This window comes from Ochotona curzoniae, unplaced genomic scaffold (genome assembly GCF_017591425.1).
Source record: "Ochotona curzoniae isolate NIBS_2020 unplaced genomic scaffold, NIBS_Ocur_1.0 scaffold_1037, whole genome shotgun sequence".
NCBI lineage: Eukaryota > Metazoa > Chordata > Mammalia > Lagomorpha > Ochotonidae > Ochotona > Ochotona curzoniae.
In genome coordinates this window covers 16,042,364-16,067,386 of record NW_024467083.1, presented here as the reverse complement: position 1 = coordinate 16,067,386, position 25,023 = coordinate 16,042,364, and the positions used below count along the sequence as shown (strand labels likewise).

General features: G+C 37.5%; 1 protein-coding gene across 7 annotated transcripts in view; it reads right to left on the bottom strand.

Annotated features, from left to right (window-relative positions):
- Nucleotides 1-25,023, bottom strand: part of NTNG1 (netrin G1) — a 340,027-nt gene that overhangs the window by 38,446 nt on the left and 276,558 nt on the right. Inside the window, exons 5-6 of one of the 7 annotated variants that reach the window (XM_040998490.1) lie at nucleotides 23,512-23,577; nucleotides 21,102-21,161 (exon numbers count right to left, since the gene is read on the bottom strand). The exons of 1 other annotated variant lie outside the window; for it this stretch is intronic. In XM_040998490.1, coding sequence (XP_040854424.1) covers nucleotides 21,102-21,161; nucleotides 23,512-23,577 — 126 coding nt within the window. Of the gene's footprint in view, nucleotides 1-8,542; nucleotides 8,678-13,293; nucleotides 13,462-21,101; nucleotides 21,162-23,511; nucleotides 23,578-25,023 lie in introns of all 7 variants that reach the window. 5 more of the 7 variants (XM_040998485.1, XM_040998486.1, XM_040998491.1 and 2 more) reach the window with 5 other exon arrangements.

Below are 25,023 nucleotides of genomic sequence, written 5' to 3'. Positions count from 1 at the left end.
TAATTTTCAGCTCACAGAAGCAACTGGAAGCATCATCTTAATATTTTCATCATCACAAATTGTCAGGCCAGTGGAAGTTAATCTCAAATAGTGACCAAAAAAAAAAAAACCCAAACAAACAAAAAAACACCCCAGTAATGGATATGAGTGAAATTGAGATTCAATTATTATTTGTAACCCTTGTCTATAGTCCCATGAAGAATGATATTTCCATTTTCTACTTGTTGAATTCTTCAGTGAAGTATTAAGCAAGTGATGTTAGCATAAAGTGAAAGTATCTTATGACAAAACTGAAAAGAGAGAAAAGGAAAGGAAGGAAGAAGAGAGGTGGTGAGAAGGATTACTATGTGCTGAAAATGGCGTATAGAAAAAGCATACAATTTGCCCTCTTTATATACATTTAAAAAAGAGAGAAAAGAATATAAGAGGAAGAAAACTTAAGTGTAATTGCAGAAGAGCTATGGGGGAAAAATAATCTAAATAGTTATGTAAGCCTTTAGCTTCTGCCTTTTAGAAAATAGGAGTGGGAACTAAGAACAGGGCAAAGGAGAAGTCTGAGGGCTGAAGCCTTGGGTAAAGAGAGATTAGAGTGTCAAGGGTAGCACAGTGACAACTGTGGTTTCTAAGAGAACCTGAGCAAGAGACTCTCCTGGTACCTCTCCTTTGCCCCAAGGGCTTGGTCTGAAGTCAGAACTGCAGGATGAAGAGGCCCAGGAGGCCCAGGAGGCCTGTCCTTGCGACTTGCCATTTAAGTCATAACTCTCCAGATACATCAGTAACAGAAGCCTGTTCGGCTTCCATTTGAGCCGTTGTGGACTCTAAAGAGCACATCAACCTTCAGTAACCTCTGCTGAGTTCTCAAACAGCTGGGGAGAAGAAATTCTCAGAAAAATCCGAGTCACAGCCCTCACCCCTCGTTTTGCAGATGGCTTCTGCTCTATCTTGCTGTGAGTCACATCGTAGCCCTTTCAACACCAGTTGACATCTGTGACAACCTGAGTTACATGCTCACCAAGCTGTGCTATCCCTTGTCTCTATGAAAATGTTTTTCCAAAGGGAGAACTCTCCTGTATTGCTATCTGCTAAGATGCTGTTTCTGAACTCTAGGTCTTGATGCAGGCTGATGTGCATGTGTTTCAGTGGAACTATAACCTGCTCTGATCGCCGTGCAGCCTGAAACTGCATTAGTTTCTGTACTGTTGACCACATACTGTGGTCGGCGTTTGAATCCCAGTGTAAGTGAGGATATCCACATCTTTGTCACATAAATGACGCTAAGGAAGCTCTACCATCTGCATTTTTTTGGGTCACTTTTAAACCTGATTTCACAACACAGTGTCTGCCACACAGTATGAACTAAATCAATGCTCATCCAAGCCTGATAAGTGAAACTCTTAGGTATTTATGTTGATTGTTTTAGAAACAATGCATACTTTTACTTTTTTTGAAAAATTCAGTGACCATGTGTATGTCCGCATACATTCATGCGTATTTTTTTTTATTGTTGCTTACATTGTATTCATGCGTATTTTAAAAGTGGGTTTAAATTTCCATTTTTTTCGCCTAACAGTATTTTGAATTCATCCCAATTTCTGAGACAGTACTCTTTTTGTTTTGTTTTGCTTTTAACAGCATCTATTCCCTGTGTAATACCATTATCTGCCAACTGCCATTCTCTTGAGTACTTCTACTCTTTTTAAAAATTGTGTTATTTGGGTCCAGCTCAGTGGCCTAGTGGCTGAAGTTCTCACTTTGAACGCACACTCGGGATCCCATATGGATGCCGGTTCTAATTCCGGTGACCCTGCTTCCCATTCAGTTCTCTGCTTGTGGACTGGGAAATCAGTCAAAGATGGCACAAAGCCTTGGGAACCTGCACCTGTGTGGGAGACCTGGAAGAGCTCCTGGCTCCTGGCTTTGGATCAGTGCAGTACCGGCCGTTGTGGTCACTTGGGGAGTGAATCATCGCATGGAAGATCATTCTCTCTGCCTCTCCTCTCTGTATATCTGACTTTGCAATAAAAATAAATACATGTTTTAAAAATTGTGTTATTTTATAATGATCTTTAAAAATTCACACATTTTTATTTGTGAGGGAAAGAGGGAAAATGAAACAGAGAAAGGAAAACTTCCACTACTGACTCAATTCCCAAATGCCAGAATATGCTTAGGATGTCTGTGAGCAGGCCAGGGCTGGAGCCAGGATGCAGGCTCTCAGTCAGGATCCCATCATGGTTGGCAGAAACTCAGTGACTAGAGCCATCCTATTCTGCATCTCCAGGTCTGGAATTAGGAGCCACAAGTGAGTGTTCAATCCTGACATGCCATGTCAGAGTACCTTGTTGTGTCCTGGCTACCCTGCTTCCCATCCAGCTTCCTACTAATGCGTCTAGGATGACAGTAGAAGATGGTCCAAGGACTTGGATCCCTGCAACCACACGGAAGACGAGATAGGAGTTCCTTGTACCTCACTTTGGACTGGCCCAGTCTTGGCTGTTGTGGTCATTTGGGGAATGAACCAGCTAGTGGAAGATCTCTTTCTTTGTCTTTCCTTAGGTCACTCTGCCTTTCAAATAAAGAAATTAATGTTTAAAAATAAAGAAATAAATAAAATGATCCTCAAAGTTGTTTACATATTAAACCCCGAAGCTGGTTCCATGATGTGGCAAAAGGAGCTTCATGGATGCATTTGAATCAAAAATCAAATTCTCTGGACAGAAAGGTTCCCGGATGATTTAACATCAGTTATTTAAATGGATCTTCAGAAGCCCATGGGTTTGGGCCCTGGTGTGAGGGGTCAGTGGCTAAATCCTCACCTTGCATGCACCAGGATCTTATGTGGGCACTGGTTCATGTCCTGGCTACTGCAGTTGCCTTTCAGCTCCCTGCTTGTGGGCTGGGAAAGCAGTAAGGGTGGCCCAAAGCCTTGGGATCCTGCACCCACATGGGAGACCTGCAGGAAGCTTCTGGCTCCTGGCTTTGCATCAGCGCTGCTCCAGCCATTGTATCTATTTGGGGAGTGAGCCAGTGGATGGAAGATCTTTTTTCTCTATCTCTCCTTCTCTTTGTAAAATTTGATCTTTCTTTCTAATAAATATAAATAAATAAATAAATAAATAACATTTTGAATGAAAAAGTCAATGGGTTTGAAAATGGAGAAGAGCATGGGACCTTTAGAAGTTAGGAAAAACAATGAAACAGTTCTGTAAAGCGTCACAGAACTGTAAGACAACGTGCATTTGTTGTTTTAGGCCACTGAGTAACTGTCACAGCAGCAAAGTACAATTAATGCAGTTTTGCTCAAGCTCTGTAAAGGGATATATCCAAGTGATAAAGGTTGTTTATGAAACTCTCTTATTGCTAGTTTGAGTATGTTCTCTTATTCTCTCTCTCTCTCTCTTTTTTTTCTAGTTCTGTGGTTTTCCACTGTATGTGACTTTGAAAAAAGCTTTATGTATTTTTATTGGAAAGGCAGATTTATAGAGAAAAGGAGAGAAACAAAGATCCTCCATCTGCTGGTTAACTCCCCAAATAGCTGCAATAGCTGGAGCTGAGCCAATCTGATGCCAGGGGCCAGGAGCTTCTTCTGGGTCTCCACACAGGTACAGGGCCCAAGGCTTGGGGCTATCCTCTGCTGCTTTCCCAGGCGTTAAGAATGGAACAGGATTGGGTCCCGGCACGGTGGCGCAAGTGGTTAAGGTCCTCACCTTACACGCCCGGGATCCCATATGGGTGCCGGTTCTAATCCCAGCAGCCCCGCTTCCCTTCCAGCTCCCTGCCTGTGGCCCGGGAAAGCAGTCGAGGACGGCCCAAAGCTTTGGGACCCTGCACCCGCATGGGAGACCTGGAAGAGGCTCCTGGCTTCGGATCGGCATAGCATTGGCCGTTGCATTCACTTGGGGAGTGAATCATCAGACGGAAGATCTTCCTCTCTGTCGCTCCTCTCTGTATATCCGCCTTTCCAATAAAAAATAATAAAAATAAATCTTAAAAAAAAAGAATGGAACAGGATGGGAAGTGTGCAGCTGGGATATGAATGTCCCCCATATGGAATGCTGTGATTTGGATGTGGGGGCTTAGCCAATTGAGCCATCAAGCTGCCCCTGCCCCACCACAGTATGTAATTTGGTGGTTTTATCAGGATATTTCTCCTATATTTCACTAATTTAATTTAAAATGTTGTTTGTTTTAGTTGCCATTTTAATCTGTTTTATACTCCAGTGGAAACATGAGCTTCCTATTTTGTACTTTTTGAATATTACGATGTATAGTGAATTAAGCCTATCTTCTTGTAACTGTGCCTGTGGAATACACAAAGTCTATTATCCTTAAAATAAAAAGTTTAAATAGTAAACAATTATATTAATTAGGCCATTGAACTATCTTCTAAATATCCTATTTCCTTTCTTGGCTGATCTAGGTCCTGCTGTGCTGTGAGAACCCGTATCCTGACATTGCAGTCTGGCCACTGACTGTCTCCCCTTTGTAGTGTGTACTATTTCCCACTTTCTATAGCTCTGTTATTATCCAGTATTGTGCCATTTAATTCACATTCCCAAACCTTTTGACCTGAGTTCAAAGTTCAATGCTATGAGTCTTTCTAAAGTACTGTTAATAGTCACATAAACCAGGTAAAGATGAGTAGCATTCATTGCCTTACATCAATAATGCAAAGATCTGAAAATCTAGCATAAGGTATACTTACCTGTTTCATTGGGAGTATTCTTTTTATTTGGAAGTAGAGATGTATATTTTAATGTATTTTCACTTCCCAGTATGCTAATCTCCATTACATAGTTCATCTAGTATGTATGTGTTCACCTATATATTTATTGATCTTGTATTTTTCATTAAGGTTACCTTATATCAGAGAGAACATATATTTTGTCGTTTTTGAATTGGCTTATTTCACTGAGCATAAGGATTCTACTTCTGTTTTTGCCTACAATGCCATGATGTACTCAACGTGCGAAAAATCAAACTAGAACTATTGTTACTGAAGAACTATACTACTGTAATAATAATAAAATGGTGGGAAGGGAAAATGGAGATGAGAAAGCAGAGGGAAAAGGAGGGAATCCCTATAACTACAAAATTGTATCAAGGAAAATAATGAGAACAATTATGGTTTTTTAAAAATAAACAATGTAAGGTATTCTGTGATGTATCCAAACACATCATCCAAACAGACAACAGCTACTCACCAGCCTCATTCATTCTATATGGTTATTTCCATTTACAATACTGGTGGTTCACAGACCTACCTGGGTCCAGTCTTTGCTGGTGTTAGCAGCAAGGGTTAAACCTTCATATTTTATGAAAAATGGAAAGCTGCTTCCTTTGGAAAATGTAACTTTTTTTCCCTCCGAGCTATTGACTCTTCTCCCATTCAAAAAGGTGGTATTTTAAAATTAAATTTCCTTTTTCCTCTAACTATTTCATTCTTCTACTGAGTAACATCAATACTGCTTTTTGTTTTGTTGGGTCTCTTTGAAATCTTATTAATGTTTTCTTCCTGCATTATACCCACCTTTCTCCTAAGAACCATTTATTCCGGTGTTTTTCAAGTATTTCACCATTTGAATCAAAATATAGCTTAGATTTATGGAGCACATAATTGGTGGCCTCTTCAGTTAGAAAGTCATGGATGAACCTAGAGTCTTGAGTTTCCACAGTTGCGCCCACACACTAGCTTTTGGGTCAGCTTTGCTTCAATTTCCTGAATCATCCCTGTGTCTAACGAAGGGGCTTTATGGAAGGACCAGATCAACAACTTGATACTTCAGTATGTACCAGTCTTGCTTCAAGTTATGCACTAATATTGCACAATAAGTTTCCATACATGATTCTAACCTTGGTCTGTTTTAGTAAATGTGTGCTTTTAAGTAAGGAATAACAAACGAGGACTTAATATGTGCTATACTCTTTTTCCCCTTGAATTTCACAGTTACCATATGTGTTAGATCCTATTATCCATGTTTGTAGAATACAGAATCATGTTTAATGAGTCCATGTAATTCTCTCTAACCCAAGAAAGTGCAAAGAGGATTAAACGATGTTCAAATCTAGCCCGGTATGACTATCAAACCAGTTCAAAGAATCTACTCATTTGCTGTACTCACAGGATGTAAGTGACAATGTCAGTGATTGAATATCTTTATTTTCTGTTCTAAGTTGAGTCGTTTTTGGATTCCTGTTCCACACTTTCTCTTGTCTTAGCTCTTAATATTTGGAATCCTGGGCCTGGATCCCTTAGAATCTACACTTGATCTTAGCCAAAAGGCCAAGAAATAATTAACCCTTGGAATCTTCCTGCTATCTTTACAGGTCCTCCTGGAAGTTCTATGTAAACATCTGGTTACCCCAAAATATGGCTGCCAATTCTACTATCAACCTTACTTTACCACTGCAGTGATTTTAGGCTGTGGTTCATGTTGCCGGGTTAGTATCTCCATCATTGATATTGTGTTGAATACAAACAGGAGTCCAACTCAAGGGAAACAGAAGTGTGTGTTGAAATGGATAGTATTGAGAGTGAGAGATTGGCTGGAGGGACAATTTCAAGAAAAAAATATGTTTGGAGACACAAGAGTGACATGAAAAATGGTTTTCAACCAATGGCACCATATAATCAGAACAGACATGTGCTATAAAACTAAAGCAAGTGTTTAAGTATTCTACTATGACAGGTGTTTTCCCGTTAGTTGCTGGATTTGCTAGAGTTTTAAGAGATCTCAGCAAGGTACTTTGGAATCTTACTGAAATCATTTTTTACTAACTGACTTTATGATTTCTATATTTTGAAATAGAATATCTACCCGAAGAGGAGCTTAAGGAAGAGAAAGCAAATTTCAGAGAAAAACTTGAGAGCTCAAAGTCATGGTTGAAATGTTAACACTGCTGTTTACAAAAAGCTAGTCTCATGAAAGCTATTTAATACTTCTGAAACATACTGTGTTATCTCATACAGTTTTGCCCAATAAATTCTTTTTCAGAAAGCTTCCACTCAGGTCCCAATATTTAACTCAAATGCTGCCCCATCTTGGCTTCATTAGTAAATAGCAAATACATACATCTTCCTTAGTTCTAATTATTATAATTAGAACTAGTTCTAATGATCATAATTCCTTAGTTCTTTTATCATAATTGTTAGGTTACATGTCTGCTGTTACTGGCAGCCTCTATCATTCATCCATTACCCAAATACTAGAAAGGAATCAATCTGCAGTTAAGAGAATGGATGCATTTTTCTCTAGCATCTCAGTTACATAGAATTGTTATTGCCACGTAATTATAAATTCTACAAGCAGTAGATCAAGCATTCTATCATTTTCTAAATTTTCTGTGGAAATTGGCCATAGTGTAGATATTGACTATGCAGAGTTTTTGTATGCTGACTTTGCTACAAATGGAAAGTAAGAAAAAAACAATTCTAGAGTCAGGCTGTTCATTATGGTAGACCCATATGGCTACATAGCCCAGCAACATGGGTGATCCTAGTTTAGACACTGTGTAGGTATGTAACACACATATAATTCTAAAGACAATGCAGAAAAATGGAAAATACATCCTTAATAATTTTGATATTTCTTACATTTTGAAATAATAGTATTTTTAATATGTGTGTGACATTAAGCAAATTGTCAAAATTAATTTCTCCTATTTATTTTCACTTATTAAATGTAGACCACAAAAATCTCATGTTATGCACATAGTATGTGTTATTTTCTATGAAATTGAAGTTTCAGGGGATAAGTCTAGTGATTCTTTAATATTCTTGGGCTCATTATGCATATAGTTATAATAGGAGGTTTACATACAACTAAAAAAGGAGAAAAATCTGCAAAATGACAGAAGAAAGCCTTTGCTCGGATTCTCCCGCTTCTGCTCCCTGTATATAGACATGCCACCTGGCTCAACAAGCTTTTATAAAGACCTCACAGTCTCCAGAGAAATGAGGCTTAACCAAATGACATCCGTCTAAGGCTTGCTGCTTGCTACCTAACCTCAGAGACTTAAAATCAATATTGATTTTTGTCATTTATTTTATCTTGGCATTTAAATATCTCTTAAATCTATTACCTTTAGGTTTCTAGTTAAGATGCAGTGATGAGTATGACAGCAAGGTGTTAATAAGTTATGTAGATATCATTTAATTTATGAACTCTGAAGCTCCAGGGTAGCTTTCAGCTCAAGAAATATATTAACCACATGTGCATCACCCTTCATTTCGCGGTGAAGATTTTCTAGCCGGGTCCCTATTGTGCCATTTAATTTATGGTCTGGCCAGGTACATGGATCTCCATATAATATTTCAATATAAGTTGCTCCAGGCATCAGAAAAGATGAAGATGAGCTTCAAAGAAGCCAGGTAGACAGCTGATGGATTGCTCTCCTGCACATTGGCCGGAGCATTAAGCAGCTTTTAAAGCTTGTCAGTGGTTTGGGTCTTTTTCTGCTCTGAAAAGCTGCACGTACCGGCCCAGACAAGCAGAATCAGCCATGCTGCAGCAGGCAAAGGGCAGCTCCCAGATTTACTTACGTTGACAGCCGTAGTGCCAGGAATTTCCTGGCAGACACTCATCACACTTAGGCCCTGTTGTTCCAGTCTTACACTCACAAAATCCTGAGCCATTACAACGGTCATGGATTGAGCCCAAAGGGTTACAATAACACTCTGTAGAAACAAGACAACACACAGGCTGGAGACAAGTCCACATGGCTTAGAGGTCATCAACACAGGAGCATCACTTACTTAAATGCTTCACTTACTTGAAGAAACGCGTCCGATAATGAAACGCTTTGGCAAATATGGCTATTTCTGGACCATTTATTTACGCGCCCTGTCTCCCACGATGCCATTTTATCTTTTGGGAGAAAACCAACTGAAAACTTCCAAAAGAATAAGATATCATGTTTGTCACTACTAACAGATCATAATGGGGGTTTCATTTGTTACAGCATTTTCAGATGGTTTAACGAATACTGTGAGAAATGACCATATTAAGCACAAATCAATATGTCATCACTGTAATATCTGTTTTAAGTTATTCAAATGGACTTATCTGTTAGGGTTTTTTTTACATATTTAAAAATATTTGTCTTTTAAAAGTCGAATATGAATGCACTTTATTAATTCAAAGACCATTTGGTTTTATTATTTGGGAGAGCACCTTAACTTCTTTGAGTATATACTGTTTGTGATGAGTTTTTAAATACTGGATTTGCTAGGTGCGTTAGTATAGAATTTAAGAGATTTATTAAGACTGTGAAAGAAAAATTTTGGAATCAAACAAATTTCACCATAGATAAAATTGAGATGTTAATCTCTCATTGTAGTGTCTTCTGGCAGGACAATAGTAAAAAAAAATTGCTTCCTATAGAGGGTGTTTTTACTTCTGGAGTTTCATTTTGACAGCCTCCTTACGTACAAATTATTATGTTGTCTAACTTCTACCTTAGCTACAAACAATTCACTTTTTTAAAAACATCATTTACAGGGCCTGGTGCAATAGCACTGTGGTTAAAGTCCTCGCTTTGAACGCACACTTGGGATCCCATATGGGTGCCGGTTCTAATTCTGGTGGCCCTGCTTCCCATCCAGCTCCCTGCTTGTGGCCTGGGAAAGCAGTCAAGGATGGCCCAGAGCCTTGGGACCCTGCACCCACGTGGGAGACCCAGAATAGGATCTGGGCTCCTGGCTTCGAATGTGCGCAGCACCGGCCGTTGCGCTCACTTGGGGAGTGAATCATTGGACGGAAGATCTTCCTCTCTGTCTCTCCTCCTCTTTGTATATGTGACATTCCAATAAAAATAAAATAAATCTTAAAAAATAAAGCATCATGTACAGAACTATGGACAATGGTAGATGTTGGGTTAATGGGAACAGCCTTGAAACATCATACCTTATTCCAAGAAACTAAGACGATTATGCAGAATTGTCAAATTACTCAACAACATGAAACATTTTGGGAGGCTTGACTGTGTCATGGTTATTAAAGTCCTTGTGTTCGCTTTGTTCTGCAGAAGACAACTCTGATAACCTGAGACTGGGTTTCAAGGAGAATAATTAAAAAGAATACAACAAAACCTTGAGATACATTTGGCAAGGTCTGAGAACTGAGTTTCATTCTAATGCCAAGCTTATTAGCAGGGATTATTAACATGATTACCCAAGGTCGCAGAGCAAGCATCCTCCGGCTTCCTGCTTCATGATCAAGTTTACATAAAACAGAAGCATGCAAGGATGCCATCTTCACGTAATTGTCGTGTCATCACAGAGTAATTATATGCATTTTAGAGAAATGTCTGCTCTTGTAATTTGCCTGAAAATAAATTCACCAGTCACCACAAGGTAGTAATCACTGTGGCAGAAAAGACTGGCCAGCTGCATTGTGTATTTGCTACAATAGAAAATGATATGAATATTTTAAAACATCTATTTGAACACAGACTGCCTTTTGTCAAAGATATGAACTGTTTCTTCACAGTTTGGATGGTGAATCGGATTGTCAATGATTAGAAAATTGGCGAAATGCCTTTTCTTTTGTTTTAATTTCATAAGATTTAGACGAACTTCAAAGTTTTCAGGATTAGTGCTTAATCCGTGAAACTGAGTTGTGTAACAGCAATTCACTCATTAGTGCTTTCTATACAAAATAATATTAAAAGTAACTCTCAATTACTTGTGGTGAAACCTCTTAAATATAATAGTCAGCCCCGCCATAAGCCCTTTGGGGAGCTTAAACACAGAAAATGGTGACTAGGTCTCACAGAGCAAAAACGTGGCAATGGTGCTCAGATTTAGCCTTAGCCTTGTCCACAGGTAATCCCAGTGGGGGAGAGGAAGTTCATAGCTTTTGGGAAACTATTGCTGACTCATGGTAAGAACACAGAGCATTGTATGTAAAGACTAAAGACACAACCCTGATAAAACAGAAGCCCTTATCAGTCAAAATATTCAGATCATTTTTAAAAAATGATTTTTCATTTTAGGAAAAGATGAGCAATTTAAGAGATTTTAGCGTATTTGTGTGTGTATAAGGGGCATACTAACTAAAAATGTTCATATTTGTTCCAAAGAATTTTATTTGGTTGAACAGTATCAAATACTAACTAGGGATTTGTTTGCTCAATAGAATAAAATTCCCCCAAATTTTATAATTTCAAATATCAAATTTTATAGAAATGGAGAAAACAACTGTGCTTGGTTTTTAAGTACAGAAATGTAAACATAGCTATTAAAATCTTCCATATTTTGTCTATAGTTTATGTGGTTTGCAAATAAAAACAGGATGAGCTAACTTTCAGTCCATGGAAAATCAAACACAGGTCTATTAATAATAATAAAAAAAACAGCTCTCAAAATGGATGTGAAGAAACAGACTTTGTAGTTCATTGACTACTTCAGGACTGGGAAAAGGTCACTCTGAGTAGATATATTGGAATACTGTTATGTTCCCTGTTATGAGACCTTTTATGGTATAAGTGCTTTCTGTGGATATCTTTTTCTTTGATTTCTTTAAAGTAGTAATAAATATTGTAAAACATTTTAATGTTATGTATAAGCAATTCAGTGTTTTCCTATGTGCCTAAGTATTCTACCTTTTCTGTTGGTTCCATATTGATGGTATGACATTTATTTATTTTTACAAATGGCATTCAGTGAGACATGCTCTGCATTCAGAATTCAGATGGTTCCATGTCACTTGGGTTTTATTAATATCTGTAAATCTTTGCAACTCAAGTGTTATGAAGGCAATGGGACTTCTGTTCAAAAACTCAAAGTGGAATTGTTGCTGGCATCCCCAATGTGTAACATAAGTGCCAGTCTGGAAAGCTCGGCTCTGCCTACTTGTGTCATAATGGCTGAGCTACAGTGCTCAAATGCTCAAACTTCAAAGTCAGGGGTGCCTTTGTTAAAATTTTATGATTTGGGACAATTTGTTTTATTTTTCTCAACTAGAAAATAAGATAAATTATTGGTGTGACACTTACCTCATGCTTTTGTTCAGAAAGATTACATTTTAGAATTGCAAGTTGATTTATACTTAATTATTTCATGTGCATGCTACATGTCCCTGATTTGGGCAGGTGGCTAGGTGACTTACCTAAGGTACTCAGCTACCAATTGTCAAACTGAGTTTGAAATCAGGGTTCTAGCCTTTAATTCACAAATAATAAATCAAAAAGCACCTTGAAAAATGGAAAATGCTATGGACATAAACAGTGTTATGCACTCATGGCCCAATCTAATCCAAAACAACTGTGGAGTTATTTTATGTGAAACTTGGTGAGAATTGATAAACTCTCGGAAATACAATCATAAAACCATGATGCCATGAATACAGGTTGAATAGGTTCCTTTTTGATGAAAGTTATCTGTCACTTTTCAGTTTATAATATTTAATTTTATGGTCAGGATAGTTAACCACTAATACATCCATCAGCATTTCAAACATATGCATTACTTTCAAGTAGATTATGAATGAAATTCCATTTATTTTTTTTCCCCCTGATTTCCCTTTCTTGAAGACACGTTCCACTAAACAAAAGATAGAAGATTTTCTGAGGGAGAGAAGCACTTGTTCCTCTTCATGCCACACTGCGGAACTCACTGGCAAGGGGGTGGAGGGCCCTGCTCGAGGGACCCTGTGGTCCCAGCTTTCCAAGGTTCATGTACCAGGGAAGCTATGAGAAACAACTACAAACACGGTTTTGAGAAATTGCTCCTGTTTTGGGGATAGGGTTCTACAGGAAAATTCAATAAATGGAATTTCATTTACTATGGATGGAAAAAGCAGGAAAACTTCTACATTACCAGCAGCTTTCAATTCCAAATGGCAACATTTAAAATCCATCAACATTTGTTGATCACCAATTATGTGTAAGAGTGTGTACTCCCATATTTCATATCTATAATTAAATTCTGTATAATGAGTTTCCATTTTCAATGTTGAATCTATAATTTATGGCTATATGATCAGGTCGAAATTACCAGGTTTTTAAATTTTCATGCAAAATAAAAAAGGGAAGAAAGAAAATTCTTCAGCTCCTAAACATGATTTCTCAGATTATCATTTTTAAAGCAACAACAACATATGGGCTCAAAATATACACTCCAGCTATGATTTCAACAGTACAGTGAATTCCAAGTTTAACAGAAGGATATTTGCCCCATTAGGGAAGGTCATTTGGGCTCAGCTCTGATGTCAACATCAGCCTCTCGACACTAAATAGCTCCCCATAGCTGGAAAGGCACAGAACTATAGCTGAAAGTATAATGGAACTGACCTATGCACACATTCTCATCGTCCAGCTGTGCAGAAGCATTTCTGAAGTAGCCCAGCCTGCATAACTCACAGTGCTGCCCTCTAGTGTTGTGTTTACAGCTCACGCAAATGACTGTATTTAGCAGATCGATATAACTGCATCGATTGGAGTGGCCGAAGCATTCACAGTCTTGCAAGGAAGAACAGAAATGTATACAGAGTGTATACAGTGGCAGAGTAATAGCACACCACATGCTCGGATAAAATGAGGAATGGAGAAAAGATGGTGCAATGGCATTACACACATGTGATTCAACATAGCATATGGTGAGAACAGGTGGTTATGACCGGCATGGATATAGCATCTGTTTCAAGCAGGTTAGAAAGGTCAGACATTCATAACATGACTTAAAATTGGCAATTCTTGGCAGACAAGATGAACAGAAGCATTTGCAGGTGTACACCTTTTAAATTTTGGGAAGTCTCAGGTGCCATTGACGTAAAATTCTAAGATTCGTACAAGGAGAATTTTATGAGCTTGCATCGTTTATGCCATTTTGTTTTTCTATCTGCAGTATTCGAAAGGAGGAGGGTAGTATGTGAGCATTGAAATGGAGATCTGCATCCTCGTGGCTCCTTTGGGTCACCTCCATCGATATCAAATGAGCAATTCAGCCAAGTTTTCATAAAAGTCATGGAATTGTAATTATTGACCCTGCCCAACATGAGAAGATGGAATTCTTGGGTCTTTCTTTAGGGCAAATCTGCATGTTTATATGTGTGTGAAGACACTGCAAACAGGATAAATATTTGTATAAAATGTATGTCTAAGATTTATTTTTAAATTTCAAACAAAATCCATAAAAGAACTAGGCAGCTACTGCATTGCCAAATTTGGTTTTCCTTATCTTTCTTAAATGTTAACACTTCTCTTGAGCTTAGGTGCGATGGTGGAAGGAACCAGACAGGAGATGGAGAAAAGATGAAAATCTTACGAAGTAGTGAGGGGTGACTGCATTTCTTCCTTCTTGCATCTCAAACAAGGCCAGAGTTATTGTTGATAACCCTAATTTTCAGATTAAAGTGTAAGATTTAATGAGGCAGGAAGTTTGTTTTATTTTCTGAAAAAATGATCATGTAGAACTTCACCCATGATCCTACAAACTATGCCTGGAAATCCCCCTCTCATTAATACCAAGCTTTGTCTAATTGCACAAGGAACTCAAAGGCAGTCACTCACTGACATATGCATTCATTCAATGAATATTTTGTTGCATTGAGCTCTTCTAGGATGGGAACTATGTTAGCTGCTGTGTTTCTCTTTTGGCGTACATTTAATTTTGGAAACAAGGCATGTTGATCACTAGATGAGAAGCAAATAGCTGTTTTACAGAAGGAAGAATATAAAGAGATGATGAGCTTTAAAATAATTTTAAATAATCTGCTAATACTCATCAGAGCAGTGCGTGTTTATTTATTAGACAGCTGTGACCAAAGTCCTGCTGGAATGATCCAAATTTGGATAGAAGCAGTAGAAAGCATTGGAAAGAGCTAAAGAGAACAAATACTCTGTTCAGCACCTAGGAAATCCCAACTGTTTAAGAAAGAGAAGATTCTAGAGCCAAGCGACTTCTTGTATCTGAGATTAGCTGTAACAGGATACATGTGTGTGCAAGAAGGAGGTGGGGATAGGGACAGGGAAGCTATGAAGGGGGACAGAAGGCAGTGGGAGAATTCCAAAGTAGGAGATGGAGCAACAAAACACCTTAATAAATTCAGTTGCTAAAGTACTCCAAGTTAATAACAATATCACCTATAATAATAGTTACAAGCGTGGATGCAGATCTGGCCTAGCAGTTAAGACACACATTGGGACGCATGACTCAACATGAGACTGCCTGGATCTGATACCCACTTCCAGCTTCTTGCTAATTCAGACTTTAGGAGGCAGCTGCAATTGGCTCAAGCAGTTGGATCCATGCTCCCAAAAGAGAGACCTGGATTGAGTTCCTGGCTTCTGGCATTGGCTCATCCCAACACCATCCCTTGTAAACATTTAAGGAGTAAACCAGCAGATGAGTGCTCTGTCTGTTTGTCACTCTATGTCTTTCTGCCCATCAAATTAAACAAAAATAAAGCAGAGATGTAGTTGCTGAAACAAATTTTCTTGGAAAGTGATGACTGTTTCACCCCAATCTGCCAACTTCTTGGTTACAAATTATTGGCATTTTTGTCTCCCTTAGAGACTGTGCTTTTAGAGTCTTCCTTCATTGAGTTCAAAATGAGAGCTCTTCTGGCCTGGAGCTTTCAGGAGATGCAGCTCTTCAAGGACATTTCCAGATCTGCCTGGACCTTCTGTGTAGCGGTCAATGAAAGTCCTGTTCCCAGGGTCCTCCTTAGAAAGAGGTACCCTACTGACTGTCCTTATACAGGGTCTTCACCCTCAGCTTGGTCCTTAGGGTGCCCAGTTCAATTCCCTCTCTTTTTTCAAATACATTTTTTTTTATGTGCAAACATTCATTCTTGGAACTTTCTGGAGATATATAGAAGTTGGTAGTCATCAAACTTGCTTAGCCTCTGAGACAAACATAACTGGATAAGTAGAAAGTAAGACACATGTGCTAGAAAAACAGAACAGTTACACAAAACAATCTATGTGAAAGGAGAAATTTCTTTAACTGGAAGGGAATTAGGAAGTATCTTGAGGGCATGTACTCTGAATGTTCCTTGAGGGCAGGTATGGTTTATATTTTTATGTTGAAGAAAAAAAAAAACTTTATTTCCTTAAAGAAAGGATGAAAGGAGCATTTTCAGAAAAAACGAATTGAATGAGGAATGTACAAAGGCATGAAGTTGGGAAATGTACAGTACAAGTTCAGGGAATGCTCATAATGTGGATCACTTGTGGTATTTAAGGGACCCTGTTGGACCTGCCAAAGGCTGGAAATACGGCTTAGCTCCATTTTATAAAGCTTTTTCAAAGAAAAATATACCTGTAAAATGTCCAGTTGAATACTTTAAGACCCATTTCATGAGTCTCCATGGATGCGCCAAATGTGACACTATTGCCTGGTACTTTTTGAGTTTAGTGAACAGTATACATTTGTATGACAATAACTATTTATGGGTCTTCTCTGAAAACTATTTATTTGAATCAGAAAGGATAAATAACTATACAAGTAACAAAATTATCAGCTAAAATTGTATTATATACTCATTTCCAACATATGTGGGTAAAGATGTCTAATAAACATCAAAGGGTTTTATAATATGAAAAAAAAAAATGGGCCAGTAAAACTTGTTTAAGATTTGCAGGAAGCTTCTGAGATTTCAATAAAGTTATCTTCTCTGACTACAACATCTTTGAGAATTGAATGAGGAAAAAAACCTTTGCAAGTTATTTCAGAAATATGACAGCATACATATACATATTATATAAGCATTTCAAATATAATTATGAGATTGCTGTATAATTTTTCAGTGTTCTGTTAATTTACCACTTTTTAATATCTGTCTTTCAACACAGGCATGGAAACCATTAATGATTATTAATGATGCAGTTTGGAGGGCATTATCATATTAAGATGTTGAAAGGAAGGTATTAGTAGTTTAATAATTTTTTATTCTCCAATTCGCTGACCTGCCTTCTCTTCTTACAAAGTATGGAGCTCATGGGTGCTTTCTTCATGGTTCCATTCTTAGAAGTACTTTCTTTGATTTACACTTTTACCGTGCTATAATTTAACCAGCCTGATGCTGGTTAAACTCAATTCTCCACAGCTATATGCCTACATCTTAGCAACTAAATGTAGTGAGAATAATTTTGAAACAAGTCTGTTCATGCCCTTAAATCACAATTTTACATTCTGAGTTTCCAGGCAACTTTCTGCCAGTAGGTGCTTCTGGGCCACCTCTCTGTCATGATTACCCCTGACCTTCCTATTTTTCATTACTTTCTCTTTCTTTGTTCCTACTTCCTTGAATGTCTGAGGCTTCGTCGTTGGAACTTACTGTTCTTTAGGTTAATCTTACTCATTTTTCATTCAGCCCCTGGCTTTAACACTATCATTATGTGAATCATTCCAAAATAGTTTTTCCCAGTTACCAATAAGATGCCGTTTTTATAATACATTTGCTTGGGTATTTAATAAAGCTCTCAATTTAACATCTCCAAAACTGAGCTCTTGGGCCATCTTCCTAAGCATGCTTCTCATCCAGTAAGTGATAACTCTACCCTTCAATTGCAAGGCTTAAAATGCTGGGAATTATTCTTGAATCCTCTTTTTCCCCCCAAATCCCTACAACCAATCCCTCAGCAGATACTCTTGTTTATGCCTTTAAAATATATTCTGAATCTCACTATCTGTATCTATCCTCAATATCTAATTCCAAGTCAATGGCACATTCCACTCTCACCTGAAGAATTGACATTGTCTCCAAATCACACCTAGTTTCTACCTCTGGGATAATCTCCTTTTTATAGCCAGAGTGACCCACCCAAAACTTCCATTATTTATGTCACTCCTCTGCTCACAATCCCAAAGTGTTCCTTTCTCATTCAGAATAAAAAGAGAGGTTTAGGCATTCCCCAGGGGTCTGACCAGTGGCTCCCCAAGGGGCTCAGTGCAACCTCTTCACTTACTAGAAAGTGCTTACATGTTGCTCCTCAAACATGCCAGGGACCACCATGAGTTTTGCTCTTGTCACCTCTCTGGAACTCTTCTTCCCCCGGTGTTTCCATGACTTGCTTTCTCATTTCCTTTGTAGGTCTCTGTTCAGAGACCTCCGACTATTTATCGGAAATAACAACCCTAAACTGAAATATTCTAATTCCTTACTTTCCTAAACCTTCTAAATATTTTTTTTTCATAGAACAGATAACATCTAAAAAATATACACAAAAAATTCTTCCCCTTTGTTTTGAGTATAAATTCATGAGGGCAGCCTGTTCATTGTTGTAACCATGTAACTTATAGTTTTTTCAGGCAGAAACTTGGCACTCAGAAAATGTTGTGAATGAATGAATGATGATTCAATGGCATCTTCCTTTGAGAGAGAGAGGAAGACACAGAGGAAAACTATAGCAAATTTCACCCTTCCATGTTTGAATTCCCTAAGAGTATTGGGCTAAATCCTATATACTAAAGAATTTAGATAACAGGCCCCCAGCAAGACATAACTGAGCTCATGCCTGTGTTGGTCAGAACTTGACCATTTGAGAAAGTGCAAATTGGTGTGGGTAGAAACAAAAAAGGCAGATTGCTAAAACCTGCTGCAGAGCTTTAAATCTCAACTTCTACTGTAGACCATTTATATATGTATCTATATTTATTTCAGACATATTTCATCACTTCTGTGCATGCAAAGGCAATGGAGTCTAAAATGTATTACCTGCTGTGACATGGCTAGATGGGCAACACATGGTTGCTGAGAAGCATTACTCTGTACCAGACACTACGCACTAGGAAACAGTACCAATGGGACCAACTCTCGCAGACTCTAGTGAAAGGATTTCCCACTCATGGCACTAATGAATTTTGGAATAACTGGTGGCTGAGTATGACTGTTCTGAGCATAGGAGAGTATTCAGAAGACTCCCCAATCTTAGTAATAACAGCAAACACCAAGTGTATGTAACCAAATTCAGACATTGGGGGTAAAATTCCCCTACCTCACAGATGCACTATGAGTGCTATTGGTCTAGTGAGAAGATAGGAAAGAAATATTATACTCAAGTATGTATCACATATAAGGTATCTATTTCATCATATAAGGCAGTTATGTAGTCTCCGGCTATTTAAGAGTAATAAAGCATTTTAGAAATGAGAACGTGCAAAGCAAACTTTTCAGATCAGGAAAGGTCCAAGTTTCTTAGGTTTACAAGGTGCCTTCTGACTGAGATTGGCTGGGAGAAACCCATGCATGCAGGAGTTAGAGGAAAACAGGAAGTTGGAGACACATACAAGAAAAAGAATGTTAAGGAGTGGAGATTAAATTCCCCTTTTGTGCCCTTTTTCTTACCATTCCCCATGTAACCTGTATCTATATTATTATGACATCCATTACATTTAAACCACACAAAAGATCCTGGATGTGCAATAAGTGGATTCTTGCTTCCTTTTTACCTTTCTCCTTCTTTTGTTTTGTTTTAATGAAGCATATTCATTCAACTCTATAGCTAATAAAATTTTATTTTACTTGTCCAAAAGGAAAGGAACTGGAAAAGAGACTTCAGATAGAAGGCAAAGGCAACTCTAAGCAGTACTTTCCCTTTGCTGTATTGACAGGGTGATGTCTTAGGCATTGGTGGCAGGCATGTTGCTCCTGCACTCCTGGTCCTTCCCCTGACTTGTGTCCTTGAGCAGCTAGGAGGCTCTTCCACACACATTGCACAGTGACATTGTAGGTTTTTTTCTGAAAAGTTTACTTCATTAGGTGGCTGCTTTCTGCCTCAAGGGATGTGTTTGGATCTCATTAGTGCAATGTCCTCAAGAAACTAGAGATTCTATAATAAAGGGTCAACTTCCAGGTCAAGGGGCCTCTTGTAAATCCAGCGTGTTTCAGCACAACATGACAGAGTCAGATGTGTAACACTCCCTTTTGCCTCTGCCTCCTTCACCTTTGTTCTTTCTACAGATTCACATACCATGCCAAAGAATGACATCCACACTGTGGCTTTAAGAATTGTCCCCATCATATACCACATGTCTAAATCTGCTTGTTACCTTCTGAATTGTTGGCTAAAACTGTTGGCCTAAAAACTTATTTGTCAAAATTAGAAACCCATTTGGATTCCCTTCAAAAGGGAGTCTTCAAAGTTCCTCAGTTAAATGCATATTGTAAGAAAAGTTTGACACATGAGGTAAGACAGGAGGTTCTTCTTTCCAACTCCTGACCTTTCCCTCATCTTTCTCCTGTTTTTTTTACATGCCAAGGAACTAAAAATTCAACAACATTGATTAAAATCTGGGAAATTATCTGACTAAATTCAATAAGAGATAGGGAAGCTATTACAGTTATTTTAATCCAAGAGGTTCAGACTAAGTTCAGATTTAGTTAATATGAATCTACTTTGTAATGGTAGGTGTTTGTTTCATGGGGTAAGAGAAAACCAACCAAGAAAACAACATATGCCCAACAGTCAAGGGTAGAAAACAAGTCACATTTGTCACACAGGACATTTAAAGGAAAATGATGAAATAATAACAGGAGTCTTTATGTTTCCTGAAAAATCTTCCTTTTGTGAATGACAAATACTAACTGCGATGGGCCATTCAGTAGTCATGGATGGGCTACTGCTTGGCTTCATTCAAATAAAGTGATATAGCTATTATTTTTATACAATGAAAGTTTAACCCAGTGTAGATACTCACTGGTATTTTTCAAATTCATTCAAAATATATTTAAGCTGTTTCATTTGTCACAAAGGGCCTCGATGCATGGAGCCTGTCCTCTGGGACTCATGAAAGGTACCCTTGAAACTAACTCTACATGGGTTTCCTTATTTTCAATGCAAATGAGTATCAACTTTCATGTTCTGACATTCATAGTCTAAATAGGAATCTAGATTGTTACTGTTTTTATTCACATAATAATCTTTCAGAAAACAAATGTTGCAGCATTTTAAAATTGCAGTCAAATTTCAGAGGGAAGCATTTCATTTCTTACAGATGACATTCTCAATATTACTTGATGCATTGATTGATATCAGTCCACATGCCTCACCAATAAGCTGATGGTTACACTTCACAGATATTCCAGATTCATACAGTGCAATGTTTCACAACACATAACACCATGAAATCACTGTATGAATCCAAGAATTCCTACCTCTCTTGTGGTTTGCAACTTGAACAGAAGAAACTGTTGACAAAGCTAATTTGGGAGCAACTGGATAGGTTTAAGAGAATGAAGAGCAAATTAGAAACAATAGCGAAAGGTTCAAACTACAATAACATTAACAACCAACTTGAGAAGTATCGCTAAGTGTTTGTTGTTTTGGGGAATTTATTCTAGTAACAAAGCAAAAGAAGGCTTGTATTCTGCTAAAATGGTTCCAAATCTTCAGTGGCAAAATTTAAATCCTTTATTTTGGAGAATTATTGGAGAGTTATACTATCAAAGAGAACTCTCATTTAAATTAAGAATTCAGTTAAGCAAGAATTGTTCTCAAAACAATGTGGACATTAGGATTCCTACCTTCTCTCTTTTAAAACAGTACCTGTCTTGAGTTAATCAGTAATATCATTACCTAAATTCACCACGCCATTCTGTGTGATTGTAAGCGTGTTTTAATGTAAGTCAGCTAGGTTATTTTGATGGAACTGATGAGATATCGCTGAGCTTAGTCACAATGGTCAATCACTCAGCAACATTGGGTCTTAGTCTCAGTCACTTTGAACTAGTATACTTTCAATAATTGGGGTCTTGTTGGCACGTTTAGAATTTTGTGATATCACTTTGCTAATGGTATTCACTCCCTGAGTGTACCTGCCATTTCTTTTCCAATTATTCAAGATTTTTGCTGTGAAAATAGCAGCACCAAAATAGAACCTGATGTTCTTTGCAGATGTTGACAAGCTGAATTATGACTGCACAGAATTACTCTCTGCACCTTTTACTAAAAGTTCTAGTTCAAGCACTTTATTCAGCTGTGCAGCTTCTTAAACAGATTCATTTGAGCTCATTATTCACATTCTGAAAGAGTGCAACTGGCATTACCTAAAGATATGTCTGGAAGCTTTTTGTCCTGTGACAATCACAGAAAAACAGCAAAATAATTAAATGGATCTATTTCAGGTTTTGAGCAATGAATAATCTTGTTCATCTCAAAACCCACTCTGAGAAATGTTCAGTCTGAGATTCTGCCTTGGTTAAATTTGTTGAGCTATAAAATTCAATGGGAAATGCAAAGTGACATTTCACTGAAGATGCTCTCATTGAATTTGCGGAAGAATAAAGCCACTAAACCTCCCTTGGATCCTTATAGAATTATACTAATGGGGTGAGCTTGATCTGTATTTCTTCTTTCACATATGTATGCAGAAACTAGAGGAAATTCATTTGGAGCAGATGATTAAGATAATTCTATTTGCTACTTATATATGTATCTAGGACAGTCTCGATTTCATCACTTTGATCAAGGACTGAAAATGCAGCCCTTCCAATTTGACTCCTCAACAAATTGCTAATATATTTTGTTTTGCTTAGTAGTTATTTCCTGGTTCCTCCTTTTGCTCATTTCCTCCTCCATCTGTATTCATTAACGTGTAAAGGGAACATCCTGTATGTAACTAAGAAGGAAGGTGGAAGCCAAAGATACGCCCTAGCTTTCTTGCTTGCTTTTCTTTTTCTTTCTTCCTTTTTTCTATTTTTTCTCTCTAATTCTTTTTCTTTCTCTTTCTTTCCTTTGTCTCTTGCTATTTTTTTAAAGAAAGAAGGAGACAAGATACAACTATATAGTTAAACTAAAACTCCTACATGTGTACATATTGAGGTTAGATGTTTATGTGAATTAACACTGCACTTCAGCTTATAAAATTCATTTCCAAGCTGTTTGTTTCTGTGCAATATCACTGCTGTTGGTCAATTCCTTTTCCCCTTTTGTTTTTCATTTTGATATTAGAAATAGAAAATGCTTATCTGCTCTATGGACATATAGAAAACAGATTATTCTTGTTTTTATCGCAGATAGACATGAATGTGCATTGATAAAGGAAAGAATTGCAAGACAGAAAAATTACTATGAAGGAGTGGATGAGGAGGAAGTGGCAATCCATATTTTTGGGAGTCTGTATAGAGTAACATAGAAAAAAATATTGTTTCTGTGTCACAATACTGCCTCTGTATATTTTCCCAGACCTTCAAAACTGAGGTACTGGTCAGTTTATTTAATAATAATAATTTAAAAAAGATAGTGGGAGGACACTTATGTCAGTCACAAGGTTTGAAAAACTTTGTTTATAGTTCAGACTGCCATGGCAGAGAGCTCTGAGCATCTCTTGGGACTGAGTGATGCTCAATGTAAATTTGGTAGAGGGCTTAAAGCTTTCACACCATGTAAAATGTTCCCTCTATTTTTTACTCAAATATTTATGGGATGCTCTTAGAAGAGGTCAATTATGACTCTTTCAAACATGGAATTCATGAAAATGTTCCTATTTAGTGCCAAAAATGCCATATGGGATTTCCTTTCAGACACATGGGGTTTTATATCAGTAGGAATTTTATGTACTCCTACCTTGTTTTGGATTAGAAACCTCAAGGGAAGAAATATTCGGCCATATCCTATTAAACTTGGGAGGAGCTGCATGCATCAGGAAAAATCAGGGCATGTTATTCACAGCTATGTCATTTGGCTTAAACAGAAAATTATATGGACAGAGACACAAACCACACAACTGCTCTTTATCTTGGCTGTGATGCACTTAAACAAAACATGACTTTCACACTAAACAAGAGCAAGCAATTGATGATTCCCAAAACATTGAATGGACATTAAATATATAGCCCCCTTTCTAAAAAACAGCTATGAATTTGCTTTTGAAATAAGGTAAAGTATTTTTACAAAAATAACCAAATAGGTATTTTAGCATCCAAACCATTATGTAAAGCTGGTGCCTGAAACTAGAAGATAACACTAAAGAAATAATTTCTCATTTGAGAATTCCATTCTCTTCAGTTTATATTTACAGATATGAACTGGTTGCATTCATCTCTCTTGAGAGATTCTTTGGGGTGTTTTTAAGTGTGAGCCATAATCTCTAAAACTAAGTGGATCTACTTCTTATTGTTATGTACATAATTTCTCAGAGAAGAGGATTTACCAGTAGTTCTGACTTACAGAGCACAGTTCATGGTGATTCCATCATGTCTAAGGTTTGCATGTATGTGTATGTATGCTTTCATGGCACTTTTATCTCAAAATAAGTGCCTCATTATTGGTTCCCATGTAGAAATAATTGAAAGCATTGCATAAATACCTATAGTGTCTTCTTCTTGGATCCAATAATATAAAAAGAAAGCCTGACTACCAGTGGCAAGAGAACAACCATCCTTAGGATTTGATGCCTTAAAATTATTTTTGCTAAGGCACAGAGGCTGTCTTGCCATCCATTACATTCAGCTCTAAATGACGTCTCCTGTGTCATGTTTACGGACCATCAAAAGAAACACAAGGGCAGCTCTTACCTCCGCCTCCTGTAGCATGTTCCTGTGAATGTTCCAATCTCTCACTGGTAGGTCGATGGGCACAAGTTTTAATTTTGCTAGTATAAGTCCCATAGGCTTGTTTTCTATCTCCCTAATTAGACAAGTTCTCCTTGAAAATGGGGAAAGTCTTGCAGAAGGCTTCAGGGAGTATCCAGTTATTAAGAAATTGATAACTAGTGGTGAGGTTACTGTGAGCAGGTGTTATTAAATTGCTTTCTCCATAAATAGATAGCAGTAAACAATAATCTTGTATACATGAGACTTTCATTGTAACTTTAGCTGTTTCATATTTGCTACAAAAGCTGATCTAAAAGATCTACTAGACATCCAAACCTTACTAGAACTGTAACTCTGCTTGGTTCTGTTCTTATATATATACATGAAAGGAAAGAAACCTTAACATTAGTATGAGTGATAAATAGATAGAGAGTCAACAGAAAAGTTCTAATTGTTTCTTATTTATCAGCCTTGGAAAAATAATAAATTTTAATTTTAAATGCATTCATATTATTGCTAGAAATTGTTTCTTTGAAAAGATTTC